General features: G+C 45.9%; 1 protein-coding gene across 2 annotated transcripts in view; it reads left to right on the top strand.

Moving 5' to 3' along the window:
- SYTL3 (synaptotagmin like 3) overlaps positions 1-548 on the top strand; it is a 120,430-nt gene extending 119,882 nt beyond the window's left edge. For both annotated transcript variants that reach the window (XM_077486730.1, XM_077486731.1), the window contains exon 16: positions 417-548. In XM_077486730.1, coding sequence (XP_077342856.1) covers positions 417-547 — 131 coding nt within the window. In that variant the 3' untranslated portion in view covers position 548. The remainder of the gene's footprint in view (positions 1-416) is intronic.
- Positions 549-19,724: the final 19,176 nt, after the last annotated feature.

Here is a 19,724-nt window from a genome sequence, read left to right as displayed (position 1 = left end):
TCTTTCTAAATTCTTTTTTGACTAACATGTACTTTTAGACAATTTAAGAATACATGTTTATGTCTATGGTGGAAAGAAAAGGGGAATACAGCCAGTCAGCCCCAGCAGGGTAAATAATTATCCAAAAAAAGGTCCAACCCCACTAATCACTAATTTCATTGAGAACAGTGAGCACAGGTGTCCGCTGCTTTCAGCATTCACACATAAACATAGAAATCCATGCTGGATTGGCATAAGTATTTTAACTTATGTGGGTGCCTGAAGAAGCCAGAGGTTCAATCTGCTGTCACCAGTTTAAAACGAATTTATCATTTTTGTAACTGGACTTATTTGTTATTGGTAGAGATTACTGTAAGATCCCAGTAGCCAATTCAGATTACCATCTTTTATCTTTGACCTTTTTTGCTCCTCCACAGGTGATGAAGCCAGTGCATCAATTGACAACCAATCTGCCCAGTTATTATGGCAGCAACTGCTCAGTACACCCAACACATGGGTAGAAGATTCTCTTGTACTACATTACAATAAAGGGTTTTTTTGTTTCTAAATGTCACATCTGGATATTATCTTCCATACTTGTATATCTTTTTTAAAGTAGAACTATAGGCAAAACTTTTTTTTTTTGATAAAGCAAGGGAAGATTATAATAAATAAAGATTCCTGCATTTATCCCTCCACCTCTCAATGTGAGTGAACAAAACAATTGATGCGAAGTGACTCACAATTTAAAGAAAGCTGCAACCAAATTCGTCCGAACACAAGACTTTAATAGACAATTAAAAATAGGTGCGCTAATCCCATGCCAAACTCTAGAACTCTTGCAATGCTTATAACCACACAACAATAATTTTATGTAGAGTATTTCATAAAAAACATTAACGTGTAAATAACTAATAAAAACAAACACCCTGTAAATAAAAAAAAGGATGATGTCTTTCAAATGAAAAATGTGTCCATACATAAATCCAAAAAAAAAACCTTTAAGGGAGGGTTAAAGATGAACACCCAATTCTGTGATGAATGAACTGTGAACTTATAATGTGCCAATATTCCTTAAGCGATCCAGGTAAAGACGATGTTCCTCACCACATGCATGCCCATCTTACCAGAGATAGGAAGCTTTATGTCAGATTTTTTTTCACCATCTATGTCCCATTGCAGAGATTTACCATCACTTCCTGTCCTATAGCCAAACCATAGGAAGTGAGAGGAAATCGCTGCAAATTAAGGAAATTCCTCGGGGACCAGATCACCAGAATTAGTGTGTCCATTGAAAAATTTCCCATCAAATACTTTACTGGGGAACAACCCAAAATTTGTGTTTTTTCCTTTACTTTCGCTTTCAATATTAATGGTAAACAGGACTAGTGATGGACGAACTTCCGACGGGACGTTTCGCGAACGCGAAACGCGAACGGGCACAAACGTTCGCGAAAACGACCGTTCGCCGCGGGCTCCATTGACTTCAATGGGAGGCGAATTTCGCAAACCTTTAGGTCGAATTTGCGGCCACGGGGTAATTATTAGGGGGTAGCACGCAGTCCCACCACCTGGACAATAGCATAATACATGTATGAGGTGAATTTGGGATCGATAACTACAAGCATTTTTTTTTTATTTGGGAAATTGTTCTGACAATTCAGGACTATGGAGCTAATGAAGGCAATGGAGGAGAGGGAAGGTCAGGGACCAGGGTAGGCAAACAAGAGGGTGCAGGAGATACAGAGCACTGACAGCAGCACCGTAATACAGAGCACTGACATCAGCACCGTGACATACAGCGCTGACAGCAGCTCCGTGACATACAGCGCTGACAGCAGCTCCGTGACATACAGCGCTGACAGCAGCTCCGTGACATACAGCGCTGACAGCAGCTCCGTGACATACAGCGCTGACAGCAGCTCCGTGACATACAGCGCTGACAGCAGCACCGTGACATACAGCGCTGACAGCAGCTCCGTGACATACAGCGCTGACAGCAGCTCCGTGACATACAGCGCTGACAGCAGCTCCGTGACATACAGCACTGACAGCAGCTCCGTGACATACAGCGCTGACAGCAGCTCCGTGACATACAGCGCTGACAGCAGCACCGTGACATACAGCGCTGACAGCAGCTCCGTGACATACAGCGCTGACAGCAGCTCCGTGACATACAGCGCTGACAGCAGCTCCGTGACATACAGCACTGACAGCAGCTCCGTGACATACAGCGCTGACAGCAGCTCCGTGACATACAGCGCTGACAGCAGCACCGTGACATACAGCGCTGACAGCAGCTCCGTGACATACAGCGCTGACAGCAGCTCCGTGACATACAGCGCTGACAGCAGCTCCGTGACATACAGCGCTGACAGCAGCTCCGTGACATACAGCGCTGACAGCAGCTCCGTGACATACAGCGCTGACAGCAGCTCCGTGACATACAGCGCTGACAGCAGCACCGTAAGCAGCCCCAGGAGGAAGTCAGCACAGCACAGGGATGGTGTGATCCCCTCATAATAAGAACCCCCAGGAGGAAGTCAGCACAGCACAGGGATGGTGGGAGCCCCTCATAATAAGAACCCCCAGGAGGAAGTCAGCACAGCACAGGGATGGTGGGAGCCCCTCATAATAAGAACACCCAGGAGGAAGTCAGCACAGCACAGGGATGGTGGGAACCCCTCATAATAAGCAGCCCCAGTAGAAATATGACACCGCTCAACCTCTTCAAAGAGGAGGGTAGGGGCATATAGTACGGTGTGCTTTTTTGGGTCAGGGAAGTGAGCCAAATGAATTAAGAAGGTCTGTGTGCTTGATTCCAAAAATTGTTTATAGACATATACATGGTCTACTGATCACATGTGTTGAATTCCTCCGAGATCCATGCCTCATTCATTTTTAGAAATGTGAGGTAGTTAACACTGTCGTGAGCTAGGCGAGTACGCTTATCGGTCACAATCCCCCCTGCTGCGCTGAACGTCCTTTCGGACAGGACACTGGATGAGGGGCAAGCCAACAGTTCGATTGCAAATTGGGCAAGCTCTGGCCAGAGGTCAAGCCTGCCCACCCAGTAGTCTAGGGGTTCATCACTCCTCAGAGCGTCCACATCGGCCGTTAACCCAATGTAGTCGGACACCTGACGGTCTAGGCGTTCCCTGATGCTGGATCCGGATGACACCTGTCGATGGGTCGGCTGAAAGAATGACCTCATATCCGAAGTCACCAACACATCTTCAAACCGGCCTCTTCTTGCAGGCGCTGTTGGATTGGTACCCGCAAATCCTTCTCTGGGAGTGGGAATTGCTCCTCTGCCAGCGCACGCAAAAGCAGAATGCAGCATTTCTCGAAGCAAGGCCTGGAAGTGCTGCATTCTGACAGCCCTCTGCGACGGCGGTAACATTTCCGCCATTTTGTGTTTGTACCGGGGATCTAAGTACGTTGCCACCCAGTACTGGTCCTTGACCCTCATGCTTTTTATACGGGGGTCCCTATTAAAACACTGGAGCATGAAGGCCCCCATTTGCACTCAAGCGGAAGGTATGTGGTGGTGGTGGTGTTGTTGGTGGTAGTGTCTTTGGGGGTGCACATAGCAGAGAGTGAAGAAGAGGGTGCAGATCGAGAGGATGAGGAGGGTGCAGAAGAATAAGGCTGAGTGAGCCACTCAACCAAGTCTGGTGCGTCCTTTAAAGTAATTGAACGCACCTTCTGCAACTTCCCACTTTGGCTCAAGGCTGTTGCTCCTGCCCTACCCCTACCACCCCTGCGGAAGGGCCTGCCTCTTCCTCTGCCTGTCATTTTTTAAATCACCCTGTGACAAAACTCTTAGTCCCTATACCGCTGAAGGACTGCTGCAGTATAGGGCAGCGGTCAGCAGTAGTGCACGTCAACCCTATGTATTGTGGACCGATAGCGGTCCTTACAGAACAGCAGACTGTACTGCACTCAGGCCTATGTACCGTAGCACCCTATACCAAGTTACCAGTCCTTATAAGAACTTTTGTGGACCAAGCAGGTTGTGTGTTAGTGATTAGCAGACTGTACGTCAGTCCCTATACCAATGAAGGACTGCTGCAGTATAGGGCAGCGGTCAGCAGTAGTGCACGGCAACCCTATGTATTGTGGACCGATAGCGGTCCTTACAGAACAGCAGACTGTAACGCACTCAGGCCTATGTACCGTAGCACCCTATACCAAGTTACCAGTCCTTATAAGAACTTTTGTGGACCAAGCAGGTTGTGTGTTAGTGTTTAGCAGACTGTGCGTCAGTCCCTATACCGCTGAAGGACTGCTGCAGTATAGGGCAGCGGTCAGCAGTAGTGCACGGCAACCCTATGTATTGTGGACCGATAGCGGTCCTTACAGAACAGCAGACTGTAACGCACTCAGGCCTATGTACCGTAGCACCCTATACCAAGTTACCAGTCCTTATAAGAACTTTTGTGGACCAAGCAGGTTGTGTGTTAGTGATTAGCAGACTGTACGTCAGTCCCTATACCAATGAAGGACTGCTGCAGTATAGGGCAGCGGTCAGCAGTAGTGCACGTCAACCCTATGTATTGTGGACCGATAGCGGTCCTTACAGAACAGCAGACTGTACTGCACTCAGGCCTATGTACCGTAGCACCCTATACCAAGTTACCAGTCCTTATAAAAACTTTTGTGGACCAAGCAGGTTGTGTGTTAGTGATTAGCAGACTGTACGTCAGTCCCTATACCAATGAAGGACTGCTGCAGTATAGGGCAGCGGTCAGCAGTAGTGCACGTCAACCCTATGTATTGTGGACCGATAGCGGTCCTTACAGAACAGCAGACTGTACTGCACTCAGGCCTATGTACCGTAGCACCCTATACCAAGTTACCAGTCCTTATAAAAACTTTTGTGGACCAAGCAGGTTGTGTGTTAGTGATTAGCAGACTGTACGTCAGTCCCTATACCAATGAAGGACTGCTGCAGTATAGGGCAGCGGTCAGCAGTAGTGCACGGCAACCCTATGTATTGTGGACCGATAGCGGTCCTTACAGAACAGCAGACTGTAACGCACTCAGGCCTATGTACCGTAGCACCCTATACCAAGTTACCAGTCCTTATAAGAACTTTTGTGGACCAAGCAGGTTGTGTGTTAGTGTTTAGCAGACTGTGCGTCAGTCCCTATACCGCTGAAGGACTGCTGCAGTATAGGGCAGCGGTCAGCAGTAGTGCACGGCAACCCTATGTATTGTGGACCGATAGCGGTCCTTACAGAACAGCAGACTGTAACGCACTCAGGCCTATGTACCGTAGCACCCTATACCAAGTTACCAGTCCTTATAAGAACTTTTGTGGACCAAGCAGGTTGTGTGTTAGTGATTAGCAGACTGTACGTCAGTCCCTATACCAATGAAGGACTGCTGCAGTATAGGGCAGCGGTCAGCAGTAGTGCACGGCAACCCTATGTATTGTGGACCGATAGCGGTCCTTACAGAACAGCAGACTGTAACGCACTCAGGCCTATGTACCGTAGCACCCTATACCAAGTTACCAGTCCTTATAAGAACTTTTGTGGACCAAGCAGGTTGTGTGTTAGTGATTAGCAGACTGTACGTCAGTCCCTATACCAATGAAGGACTGCTGCAGTATAGGGCAGCGGTCAGCAGTAGTGCACGGCAACCCTATGTATTGTGGACCGATAGCGGTCCTTACAGAACAGCAGACTGTAACGCACTCAGGCCTATGTACCGTAGCACCCTATACCAAGTTACCAGTCCTTATAAGAACTTTTGTGGACCAAGCAGGTTGTGTGTTAGTGTTTAGCAGACTGTGCGTCAGTCCCTATACCGCTGAAGGACTGCTGCAGTATAGGGCAGCGGTCAGCAGTAGTGCACGGCAACCCTATGTATTGTGGACCGATAGCGGTCCTTACAGAACAGCAGACTGTAACGCACTCAGGCCTATGTACCGTAGCACCCTATACCAAGTTACCAGTCCTTATAAGAACTTTTGTGGACCAAGCAGGTTGTGTGTTAGTGATTAGCAGACTGTACGTCAGTCCCTATACCAATGAAGGACTGCTGCAGTATAGGGCAGCGGTCAGCAGTAGTGCACGGCAACCCTATGTATTGTGGACCAATAGCGGTCCTTACAGAACAGCAGACTGTAACGCACTCAGGCCTATGTACCGTAGCACCCTATACCAAGTTACCAGTCCTTATAAGAACTTTTGTGGACCAAGCAGGTTGTGTGTTAGTGATTAGCAGACTGTACGTCAGTCCCTATACCAATGAAGGACTGCTGCAGTATAGGGCAGCGGTCAGCAGTAGTGCACGGCAACCCTATGTATTGTGGACCGATAGCGGTCCTTACAGAACAGCAGACTGTAACGCACTCAGGCCTATGTACCGTAGCACCCTATACCAAGTTACCAGTCCTTATAAGAACTTTTGTGGACCAAGCAGGTTGTGTGTTAGTGATTAGCAGACTGTACGTCAGTCCCTATACCAATGAAGGACTGCTGCAGTATAGGGCAGCGGTCAGCAGTAGTGCACGGCAACCCTATGTATTGTGGACCGATAGCGGTCCTTACAGAACAGCAGACTGTAACGCACTCAGGCCTATGTACCGTAGCACCCTATACCAAGTTACCAGTCCTTATAAGAACTTTTGTGGACCAAGCAGGTTGTGTATTAGTGTTTAGCAGACTGTGCGTCAGTCCCTATACCGCTGAAGGACTGCTGCAGTATAGGGCAGCGGTCAGCAGTAGTGCACGGCAACCCTATGTATTGTGGACCGATAGCAGTCCTTACAGAACAGCAGACTGTACTGCACTCAGGCCTATGTACCGTAGCACCCTATACCAAGTTACCAGTCCTTATAAGAACTTTTGTGGACCAAGCAGGTTGTGTGTTAGTGTTTAGCAGACTGTGCGTCAGTCCCTATACCGCTGAAGGACTGCTGCAGTATAGGGCAGCGGTCAGCAGTAGTGCACGTCAACCCTATGTATTGTGGACCGATAGCGGTCCTTACAGAACAGCAGACTGTAACGCACTCAGGCCTATGTACCGTAGCACCCTATACCAAGTTACCAGTCCTTATAAGAACTTTTGTGGACCAAGCAGGTTGTGTATTAGTGTTTAGCAGACTGTGCGTCAGTCCCTATACCGCTGAAGGACTGCTGCAGTATAGGGCAGCGGTCAGCAGTAGTGCACGGCAACCCTATCTATTGTGGACCGATAGCGGTCCTTACAGAACAGCAGACTGTAACGCACTCAGGCCTATGTACCGTAGCACCCTATACCAAGTTACCAGTCCTTATAAGAACTTTTGTGGACCAAGCAGGTTGTGTGTTAGTGATTAGCAGACTGTACGTCAGTCCCTATACCAATGAAGGACTGCTGCAGTATAGGGCAGCGGTCAGCAGTAGTGCACGGCAACCCTATGTATTGTGGACCGATAGCGGTCCTTACAGAACAGCAGACTGTAACGCACTCAGGCCTATGTACCGTAGCACCCTATACCAAGTTACCAGTCCTTATAAGAACTTTTGTGGACCAAGCAGGTTGTGTATTAGTGTTTAGCAGACTGTGCGTCAGTCCCTATACCGCTGAAGGACTGCTGCAGTATAGGGCAGCGGTCAGCAGTAGTGCACGGCAACCCTATGTATTGTGGACCGATAGCAGTCCTTACAGAACAGCAGACTGTACTGCACTCAGGCCTATGTACCGTAGCACCCTATACCAAGTTACCAGTCCTTATAAGAACTTTTGTGGACCAAGCAGGTTGTGTGTTAGTGTTTAGCAGACTGTGCGTCAGTCCCTATACCGCTGAAGGACTGCTGCAGTATAGGGCAGCGGTCAGCAGTAGTGCACGTCAACCCTATGTATTGTGGACCGATAGCGGTCCTTACAGAACAGCAGACTGTAACGCACTCAGGCCTATGTACCGTAGCACCCTATACCAAGTTACCAGTCCTTATAAGAACTTTTGTGGACCAAGCAGGTTGTGTATTAGTGTTTAGCAGACTGTGCGTCAGTCCCTATACCGCTGAAGGACTGCTGCAGTATAGGGCAGCGGTCAGCAGTAGTGCACGGCAACCCTATCTATTGTGGACCGATAGCGGTCCTTACAGAACAGCAGACTGTAACGCACTCAGGCCTATGTACCGTAGCACCCTATACCAAGTTACCAGTCCTTATAAGAACTTTTGTGGACCAAGCAGGTTGTGTGTTAGTGATTAGCAGACTGTACGTCAGTCCCTATACCAATGAAGGACTGCTGCAGTATAGGGCAGCGGTCAGCAGTAGTGCACGGCAACCCTATGTATTGTGGACCGATAGCGGTCCTTACAGAACAGCAGACTGTAACGCACTCAGGCCTATGTACCGTAGCACCCTATACCAAGTTACCAGTCCTTATAAGAACTTTTGTGGACCAAGCAGGTTGTGTATTAGTGTTTAGCAGACTGTGCGTCAGTCCCTATACCGCTGAAGGACTGCTGCAGTATAGGGCAGCGGTCAGCAGTAGTGCACGGCAACCCTATGTATTGTGGACCGATAGCAGTCCTTACAGAACAGCAGACTGTACTGCACTCAGGCCTATGTACCGTAGCACCCTATACCAAGTTACCAGTCCTTATAAGAACTTTTGTGGACCAAGCAGGTTGTGTGTTAGTGTTTAGCAGACTGTGCGTCAGTCCCTATACCGCTGAAGGACTGCTGCAGTATAGGGCAGCGGTCAGCAGTAGTGCACGTCAACCCTATGTATTGTGGACCGATAGCGGTCCTTACAGAACAGCAGACTGTAACGCACTCAGGCCTATGTACCGTAGCACCCTATACCAAGTTACCAGTCCTTATAAGAACTTTTGTGGACCAAGCAGGTTGTGTATTAGTGTTTAGCAGACTGTGCGTCAGTCCCTATACCGCTGAAGGACTGCTGCAGTATAGGGCAGCGGTCAGCAGTAGTGCACGGCAACCCTATCTATTGTGGACCGATAGCGGTCCTTACAGAACAGCAGACTGTACCGCACCCAAGCCTATGTACCGTAGCACCCTAGACAGACCAAGTTACCAGTCCTTATAAGAACTTTTGTGGAACAAGTGAGTTGTGAATGATTAGCAGACTGCAGCAGAAGGGCAGCAGTCAAGTATAATATTCTTTCTATATTTGGAAGAAAGAATATTATACGTGTACAAGCCTATTACCGTACCACTGATACCAGTCCTGAAAAGAACCTTTGTGGAACTAATAGTAACAGCAAGTCTTTAAAATTATCCTCACTGCCTGACACACTGCTTCCTGCCTGTCCCTATACAAATTGGCAAAAAAGAGTAGGCTGGAACGATTAGCTGGAACAGCTCTTTTGTGGACCTGATAGTAACAGCTAATGATGATGATGATGATGATGATGAAGAAAGACTAATCTGGCTGAGCTGTCCCTAAAATAGCAGCATACAGCGCTCTGTCCCTTTATCTAAACTGACAAAAGAAACTCAGGCTGCTGACCTAACACCTATACCAGTCCTGAAAAGAACTTTTGTGTACCAAATAGCTAGCGTTTTCTCTGTCCCTACTCCACACAGGATCCTTTCCCTACAGTGACAGAAGAAAGAATGTAAAATGGCCACCGGATCGGGTGTATTTATAGGTTAGGGGGAATGTCCAAGTGTCCATGAGCTGTCATGTCTCAATTGGTTGTCCTGTAACACATGATAAACGTGTCACGAAAGGTTAAAGTTCTTGTATACATTAAACACGTAAGTCCGCCGGGGCGAACGACGGAAAAAGGCGTTCGAACCCGCGGACGGCGAAAGTCGGAAATTCGCCGCGAAACGACCGCCGGGCGAACCGTTCGGCCATCACTAAACAGGACAAATAGAGAGGTTGAATCTCCTAAAGGCGTAGACAGCAATAACAAAAATTACTAACATTCTAATTCCTCTCTACTTTATCCAAAACAAAAAAAAAATGAAAATTGTTTCATACTTACCGTAATTTCCTTTTTCCTGGGGCCTATCCATGGCAGCATACCTGTGACAAGCTCTGCCTTGGCTCCACCCTCAGGATCAGTGAATATCTTTTAAAAGAGAGGGTCAGAGAACCCCCCAGCATTCTTACATAATATAGCATACCGCGGGTGGGTGTGTATGCTGCCATGGATAGGCACCAGGAAGAGGAAATTACAGTAGGTATAAAACAATTTTCTGTTTTCCTGACATTATCTAAAACTAAACGATAGTCTCTTCTAGATAAAAAAAATTCTAAGAATGGACCCACCCATCTAGCTAGTTATTTATCACCTTGGTAACCTTGGTATCACCTTGAAACCTTGGTAGTTTAATATTGACTATTGATGCAAATAGGTCCAATTCGGGAAGGCCCCACCTGTGTACTATCCAACTGAATATCCTCAGGTGTAGAGACCACTCGTTGGAGTCTAAGAATCTCCGGGATAGGAGATCAGCTTTTCTGTTCAGATGACTTGGAGGATAGACCGCCCTGAAGTCTATCAGGATCCTCTCTGCCCAGATGATGATGGGCTCTACCTCTCTCAGCAGGGAGCTGCTGTGTGTTCTGTCCTGGCATTGGATGTATGAAACCGCTTCCCTGTTGTCCATTCAGATCAGAACAGATCTGTCCTTGATCTGAGGGGCTAAGGCTATCAATGCAAGATATACAGCCCTGATTTCCAGTATATTTAATACGAGACCTGTTGTTCTGAATGCCCATCTTCCCTGGACCGATACCTGGTTGCAGTTCGCTCCCCATCCTTTCCAGCTGTCGTCTTTAGTAATTGTGATCCGACAGACATGACCTAAAGGACACATTTTCAGAAGCATCTAATTTCTCGTCCACCATTTCATACTCCTGAGCATTGGTGCTGTCATGCGTATGGACTGAGTGAGCAAGTGTCGGTTCCATTGTCTTGGGAACCCTATCTGGAAGTGCCTCAAATGCCAATGTGTCCATGGGACCATCGGAATACATGAGAATATAAGACCCAGCAGGCTGAGGCAGTCTGAAGCTGTTAGGTGGAAATGTGTCCTCACCTTCCTTATCATCTTAATGATTAATTCTGCTTTCTGGGGAGCTAGGGACACAGTCCCCTGTTCGGTGTTGAATAACGCACCCAGTTAAATCATCCATTGGGTTGGGGAAAGGTGACTTTTCTGATGATTGAGTATCCATCCATACTCCACCATTGTTGCTAATAAGATGTTCCTTTGCTCTATTAGCTGGACTGGATGCTTCACTAGCAGGAGAATGTCGTCAAGATAGTAGAACACCATGAGCCCCTGCTCCCGCAGGGGGGCTAGAACCACAATCAGCACCTTGGTAAAGACCCTGGGTGAAGTACAAAGGGCAAATGGAAGACTCTGGAATTGTAAATGAGTCTGGCCAACTGCAAATCTAAGATATTTTTGAAGGGTTCTAGAATGGGGATGTCCAAAGATGCATCCTGAAGATCCACTGACAACATTCAATCTCCTGGGCAGACTGCTCGGATTATTGTCTGTAGTGACTCCATTTTCAACCTCTCTAGAGATATATATCGATTTAGTTTTTTGAAGTCTATCATAGGCCTCCAACCTCCGCTCTTTTTGGGGACCAGCAAGAGTGTGGAATAGAACCCTGAAAACTTTTCTGAGGGAGGTACTGGTATAACTGCTTGCTGGTCTTGTAGGGAACAAAGGAATTGAAGCAGCGGCTCTGACTTCTGAGGGGACCTCGGTATTTCTATAGGTGTAAATAAATCTCTGTCCAGAAATACCAGTACTGAACCATTGAGACTACCCAGGGATCCTTGCAGTTTCTCCTCCATACCCTGAAGAAGTGCCTGAGCCTTGAGTTTACCGGGATCTCTTGGGATGGTCTGGCATCAAAAGGATTTATTAGAGTCCTATGGGTTAGCTATGGCTCTCTGCTTGTGCGCTGTCAGGAAGGTGGATTGAGTACTCTTCCATTTTCTCCTGGTATCCTTTCCTTGTCTCTGCTGTCTATAATCTCTTGTTCTGGACTGCTGGAATCTAGAAGGTGGCCCTCTGGGGCATCTGTTTCTTCTGTCCCGGGGGAGCAGACCCGATTTTCCCTCTGTGACCCAGGAAACGTCTTTTTCTAACTTTTCACCAAAAAGTGCTTTCCCATCGAAAGGTATTTTGCACCAATTCTGTTTGGATACAGTATCAGCCATCCAAGGTTTCAGCCATAAGACACGTTTAGCCAATATGGCGCGTAGCATTGACTTTGCGGAACACTTGATAGTATCAATTGCGCACTTTGCCAACGAAATCTGATGAGAGTTTAAGTTCGTCCAGGGCCTTTATAATATCTTCCTTGGAAATATCTTGATGATTAGCCGTCTCTATATTTTCTGTCCAAGTCCACGGGGCGTTGAATACAGATGTTATGGCAATCGCTGGTTTGCATGCATTGCCCGCCATTTGATATGCTCTTTTTAAGTCAAGATCTATTCGCCTATTGAGAGGATCCTTAAAAGAATTTGAATCATCCATTGGGAAAATTATATTTTTTGTCAAACAAACTATAGCGGCGTTCCACCGCCGGCGGGCCACCTAACACTGCCAAGCCCTGTTCTGACATTGGGTAGAGTTTACCCAAACGGTTAAGGAGAAATCTTTTTTCCGTTTTCTTCCACTCATCTTCGATTACATCTTTAATTTCCTCCATTAGAGGAAAAAAGGAGATCTTCTTCTCCGGGGAAGGAAAATAGCTCTTTGACTTTTTAGCTGTAACTTCAGCTTCCTACCAGCCTATAGTTGTTTTTACAGCCTGTATATATGGCTGAACTAAAGAAAAGCTGAAGCCAGGGGAAATCTGTTCCACTGAGGAATCCTCTGAATCATCAGACTGCTCCTGTCTGACTGGAACATTCCCTTTGGGCATGGCAGGCTCCTCAGATGAGGGGCCAGGGACTGGGGGCTCTGCAGGAGGCTTAGCCAAAGATTGTGGTGTATTTACCGCTGTTAGTTTCACTATAGAGTTCTTGACCACTCTCTTAAGAAGGTCAGTCACCTGTTGGCTTTCTGACTCTGTCCACTGCATACTCCCTAAAGCAACTTCTGCAGACCAGTTTATCCGGAAGTGGCGTGGCTCCACATGCTCTACACCTTGGACTTCTGGCACTTGGAGAATGTGAGGAACGACGCCTTTTTGCAGCTGAGCCCTCTGCATGAGCATGATGTCCCGATCTTGAAGATCTATGCCGTTTAGGGATTTGATGGGATTCGTCATGACGCTTTGAGGTCTTCTTAGCCTTCTTCTGGCATACAGGGCTGTAAAACATAATATGTACCAGCACACTTTTTTTTTTTTTTTTAACTTACCTGGACTATGGTACTTATCTTAAACTTAAACCCACACCTGCCTGCTCCGTCGAATGCAACAGATGCCCATGCCTGTGCAGTAGGGGCAGAGAGATGCCAGAGACTTTAGAAAGATCATGCCTGTGCAGTAGGGGCAGAGAGACGCCAGAGACTTTAGAAAGATCATGCGAGGCATGCGCCAGTCTTTAGGGACCCCAGAGGCTAAAATAAGAGGAGGAAGGAAACAACACTGGCAGATAAGGAAAAGAGAAAAAATAAATCCTTAGAAAAAAGGTGAAAAGGAAGAGGAGAGGGGAAAACAGAAAAGGAGGAAAGGCCACAGAGAAAACTTTCCTTCTTAAAGAAACAAGGGTAAAAAAAGAAACAAAATGTGCAAGGTACGGGGCTGACTGTAGCTGTTTGCTCGGCTGCAGGCCTTGAGCAGACACCTGATAATGGGTGCAGAAATAAAAGTTCTTACTTATTAAGCACTGCATGTCCCAAAATACCAAGAGAAGAGACTCCCTGACTGTTTAGTAGCCCAAGACCAGGGACTGCATCTGGAAGAATCTGAAACCAGATGGAATCTGTTGAATGTAGAGGTAAGCACTTTTGACCATTAATCACTGTTCATAAGGTATGAGGAAAAAACTGAGAATGCTGGGAGAGTCTCTTACCCTCTATTTTAAAAGATATGCACTGATCTTGAGGAACGAGCCAAGGCGGAGCTTGTCATGGGTATGCTGCCATGGAGGCACCAGGAAAAAGTTTTACCTATAGTTATACTTTATAGTTTCTTCATAGTGTGCAGCTTAAATCCTCTCAATAGATACAGCTCAGCCAAGTGTATCCAATGAACAGAAGAGAATGCATTTTCTGTTATTTGGTGATTGTGCTCTCTAATATCATAGTTGCCAACAGTTACGATTTTCCTGGGACATTCACGGATTCCAGACCCACGTCCTGGGCTGAGGCCATCCTGGGCAGAATCCCAGAAAATTGGTTTTGTCCCGGGCAGGAACGGGCTGGGCTGAGGTGTCTATTCCCTCTTAAAAAAATTTGCACTGCTCTGCCGTCATCATGTAGTAAGGTGGGTGGGCTGGAAGTGGGGACTGGGTAAAAGAGGCAAAGGGAGGGGTCTAAGTGACAATTTCAGGCAGCTAGTGGCTGAGGAGATAGCAGGAGGTGGGCTGCACCACATTTTAGCCAATGGGTGCACTGTGGATTAGTAGCCCTGTGTATGGAGCTGTTGTCTACCCATGTTACTGGTTCAGGTGAGGAAGAAGTGTCTTATGTCTAAATAGCAGTGCAATGTCTGTCTGTGAAGAAGAAATTGTAGCTGAACCTGTATGTAGTGGGAGGCATCTAGCTTTCCCTCACTCTCTCTCTCTCTCCTTCTCTCTCTTTCTTCCTTCCTCGATCCCTCTTTCTCTCTCCTTCCATCCTTTTTTCTGGCAACTCCACAGAGCATCACACAGGACTGATTCTGGGGGTCTGGTATCAAGGAACTCTGATAACTTTCTTTAACCACTTCCCGACTGGTGCACGTCGATGTACGTTGGCAGAATGGCACAGACAGACAAATGGGCGTACAGGTATGTCCCTTTAAATTTGCTGCTGTGCCATCGCGTGCATGACGGTCGGGACCTCCGTGAGTTGGATTGTGGGTCCCATGAACTCTATCACCGCGGGGATACCCGCGTTCGTCTCATGGGGAGGAATGTAATGTAAACAAGCATCTCTCCGTTCTGCCTAGTGACAGTGTCACTGATCTCTGCTCCCTGTGATCGGAGCAGAGATCAGCGACGTGTCTCATGTAGCCACGCCCCCCCCCACAGTTAGAAACACTCCCCAGGGCTCACTTAACCCTTACACTGCCCCCTAGTGGTTAACCCCTTCACTGCCAGTGTCATTTACACAGGAATCAGTGCATTTGTATAGCTCTGATTGCTGTATAATTAACAATGGTCCCAAAAATGTGTCAAAAATGTCCAATAATGTCGCAGTCATGATAAAAATTTCTAATCACCGCCATTTAAAAAAAAAAATAAAATTAATAAAAACGATCTCCTATTTTGAAAACGCTATAACTTTTGCGCAAACCAATCAATAATCGCTTATTGCGATTTTTTTTTTTACCAAAAATATGTAGAAGAATATGTATTGGCCTAAACTGAGGAAAAAAAGTTTTTTATACACTTTTGGGTAATATTTATTATAGCAAAATGTAAAAAAATTATGTTTTTTTTGTTTGTAAATTGCCACTCTTTTTTTATTTATAGAGCAAAAAATAAAAACCACAGGGGTGATCAAATAACACCAAAAGAAAGCTCTATTGGTGGGAAAAAAAGGACGTCAATTTTGTTTGGGAGTCACGTCACACGACCACGCAATTGTCAGTTAAAGCGACACAGTGCCGAAATTACAAAAAGTGCTCTGGTCTTTGGCCATCAAAATGGTTCAGGGCTTAAGTGGTTAAGGAATGGTATGACCAATGGGAGAAATCTGAAGTGTATTACACAGGACTGTTCTTAGGGAGCTGATATTAGGGAACTCTGCAGAGGATTGCACAGAAAACTCCCCATATGGGCTGCTATCAGTGGTCAGAGGACTCTGCAGAGCATCACACAGGATTGATTCTGGGTGCTGCTATCAAGGAACTCACAGATAACTTTGTTTTAAGGAATGGTATTACTGATGAGAGAAATCTGCAGAGTATTACACAGGTCTGTTCTTAGGTGGCTGGCATCAGGGAACTGCGCAACTTTATTATTGGCTGGTATCAGTGATCAGAGGACTGTGCAGAGTATTGCACAGAAAACTTCCAATATGGACTGCTATTAGTCATCAGGGAACTTATTGTGCAAGACAGGCCATGAGGGGCTAACATCACTCATCAGTAAAATCTACAGAGTATTTAATAGAAAACTTCCCAACTTCTCCATCCCTCCCTTTCTTTCTTTCTTTCTTTCTTTCTCTCTTTCTCTTTCCTTCCTTCTCTTTTTCTCTGTCCCTCCATCCTCCTTTCTCTCTCCCTCAATCCCCCCTTCTCTTTTTTTCTTTCCCTATACTGTATATTATAACATTCTCCACTATGTAAGTCATCTCAGACCCAGTCAACCACACCCCTTTAAGACAAGCCCATTGTTTAGCTTTATTAAAACCACACCCATTTTTCTCTTTGCGCCGCATTATTTACACTCCTCCTAGACCACGCCTGCAAATGACTGCCCGTCCCTCATTAAATTAATACTGCCTACAGACAAAAAAGTTGTCCTAAAATTGTTTTGAGAATGTTGGGAATTATGTAATATCCCTTTTATGAATTGCTGCCACGTTTTTCTTTTTCCACACTATATGGCATATGTCCACATAGAAAGACTTACCGTTAAGTTAATGAGAAATCACTGCAACAATTGAATCTTGTGCAGTGGTATGCTAAATTTGCTTGTGGTCATTACACTAATCCTACACCCAATGTAAAATCAACACAACACAACACAAAACTGAATATGCCACTGTGTACATTTTATTTTAATACCATACAGTATTTGTTTTATAATAATTTATACTTAGACCCTTGACCATAAAAAGCTATTTCTAATACATTTAAAAACCTGAAATGGTGGTAGTGATCTGAATATTTGCTCTTTGGTTAGATACATGTAATTTATTTGTTTGGTTACACCACCTCGAGATCCCTTTCACACTGGGGCATTTTTCTGGCGTTTTTCAGGCACTTTAGCGTTAAAAAAAGCACCTGTAAAGCGATTGAAAGAAGCCGCAACTGCAATCCCAATGTAAAAGCCTGAGTGCTTTCACATTGAGATCCCTTTCACACTGGGGCATTTTTCAGGCGCTTTAGCTTTAAAAAAAGCGCATGTAAAGTGCCTGAAAGAAGCCGCAACTGCAATCCCAATGTGAAAGCCGAGTGCTTTCACACTAAGGCGCTGCGCTGGCAGGGCATCAAAAAAAGTCCTGCAAGCAGCTTCTTTGCAGCGCTTTTGGAGTGGTGAATACACCGCTCCTAAAGCGCCCCTTCCCATTGAAATCAATGGGAAGCGCCTGCAAAACGCCTGAAAAGCGCTTTTGGCAGCACCGTTTTGTGGGCGCTTTTAACCCTTTATTTGGCCACTGGCAGGGGTTAAAAGCTCCCCAATAGCTCTTGAAAAACGCTGGTAAAGCGCTGCTAGTTAAAGCGGCGCTTTACGAGCGTTTTTCGGAGGCTGACATTGTGAAAGGGCTCTTAAAGCACTTGGGATTTCACATTGGGATTGTAGATGAGGCTTCTTTCAAGCGCATCACAGGAGCTTTTTTTAACGCTAAAGCGCCTGAAAAACGCACCAATGTGAAAGGGGTCTAAAGGAAAGTCTATCTGTTTAATAATTTACATAGCAGATTTTCTTCTGCAATTAGGGTATTATGGGATTACTATGTACTGTGATTATGTATAAATTATGTCTAAATGTCTATTTAAAGTGGGCCTACAGAATATTAAATCTTTGTCTGAACAGTCTGTTATTCTAGAAAGATGTTACTCTCTAAAGACCATAAGGGAAGGTCAAATGGCCATTTTTATGAGCAACAAGCACAGCCACGTTATGTAACACTGGGTTTACATAAATCCATTTATCTAACTTTATTTCTGTGGATACAAACAGAAATAACCCGGTAATCTATATTACATTATGTCTGCATGTGTGACCAAATTAACGTGTAATCTGTTTTTCACAACACTATAGTGGCATTGGGCTTTTCACTCTCATTTAATGAAGCACTCAAAAAAAAATAGGAGAGGGTCCATTTAATGCAACATTGAGGTTTACATGGAAAAACATCAATTCTTTACCATGCTGTAACTACTACATAGGTGGTCGCATCAGCATGTAAACAATCTCTGAGGAGATCACCTGGGAGATTATATAATTTAAGTACATTGTTTTACTCCCAGATGCTCTATCATAGTGCTTTTGCCATGTCAATTGTTCCTTTCTATGTTGTAAAATACCTGGTTGGTCCTGCTTGTTCCGGTGTTCCCCTGTTTAAAATGACCACATTTATTATGGCTGCTGATTCAATGAGAGCGTGGTCAGATTACGTGCCTGCATCATACTGCTTTCTCCTCAGCATCTCTGCATCTCCCGCTCCCTCTCACATCCATAGTCTGTGTGAGCAGAGGCGGCTCTAGGCTTTGTGAGGCCTTAGGCAATTCTTAGACAATTCTTAGGCCCTACTAACGCCCATAATGGGAAAAATTATTCAAGTGATAGACCCCAATTTCGCTCTCCACCCCAACATACCAAAAAACAAACATGCGCCTAGACTAATCTTAAAAAAACACTTTAATAATGTATACATAAAAAACTGGTTCACACTCACTGATTGCTCCAAGCTCACTGACTGGTTGTTACAGGTTAGTGCACATCATTACTGATCAATGTTTGCTAGAGGTTACTGTACAATATTACCACTCAATGATTGGTGCTAGAGGTTACTGCACATCATTACTGCCCACCTATTGGTTGCTAGAGGTTACTGCACTACATTATCGCGCATTGGCTGATAGAAGTTACTGCACATTATTACTGCCCACTGGTTGTTATAGGTTACTGCTGATCGTTATCACTCACTGATTGGTTGTTATAGATTACTGCTCATCATTATCACTCACTGATTGTTTACTAGAGGTTACAGCACATCATTACCTCTCACTGGGTGACAGGGCAGTATTGTGGCGTGTGATGCAACTGTTCGGGTACAGTTGGTTGGATGACAGGATGCAGTTTGGGATGATGGTGGCAGCATTGGGGTGAGAGGCTGAGATCATATCTTCCCTATAATGATAGGGGGTAGGGTGATAGGATGCCAGAGGTGGGATACAGGAGGGATGAAGATGATAATGACAGGAGACAGGGTGGTAGGACACCAGAGGTGGGGTACAGGGGGATGTTGGGGATAAAGATGACAGGTGGTGGGGTGGTAGAATGCCAGAGGTGGGGTAGAGAGGGATGATGGGGATGTTGATGACAATGGGTGGGGTGGTAGGAGGTCAGCAAAGGGGCATAATTACAGTGGGTGGGTAGGAAGCTGGCAGTGGGGTACAGGGGGATAATAAGGATGATGGGGGTAGGATGGTTGAATGATAAATGTGTGGGTACAGGGTGATTATGGGGATGTTGATTACAGGGGGCAGGGTGGTAGGATGTCAGAGGTGGGGTATGGGGATGATTATGATAGTGGGTGGAGTGGTAGGAAGCTGTCAGAGGAGTAAAGGGGGGTGAGGATTACAGGGGGTGGGGTGGTAGGAAACTGGCAATGGGGCACAGGTGGGATGATGATGATAGGGGTGGGGTGGTAGGAAGCTGGCAGTGGGATGATGATGATAGGGGTGGGGTGGTAGGAAACTGGTAATGGTGTACAGGGGGATGATGATGGGGTGGGGTGGT

This window comes from Lithobates pipiens, unplaced genomic scaffold (assembly GCF_037356315.1).
Source record: "Lithobates pipiens isolate NorthernLeopardFrog02 unplaced genomic scaffold, aLitPip1_a1.2 Scaffold_18, whole genome shotgun sequence".
NCBI lineage: Eukaryota > Metazoa > Chordata > Amphibia > Anura > Ranidae > Lithobates > Lithobates pipiens.
Note: the sequence above shows the minus strand (reverse complement) of the source record. Positions and strands in the feature narration are given on the sequence as shown.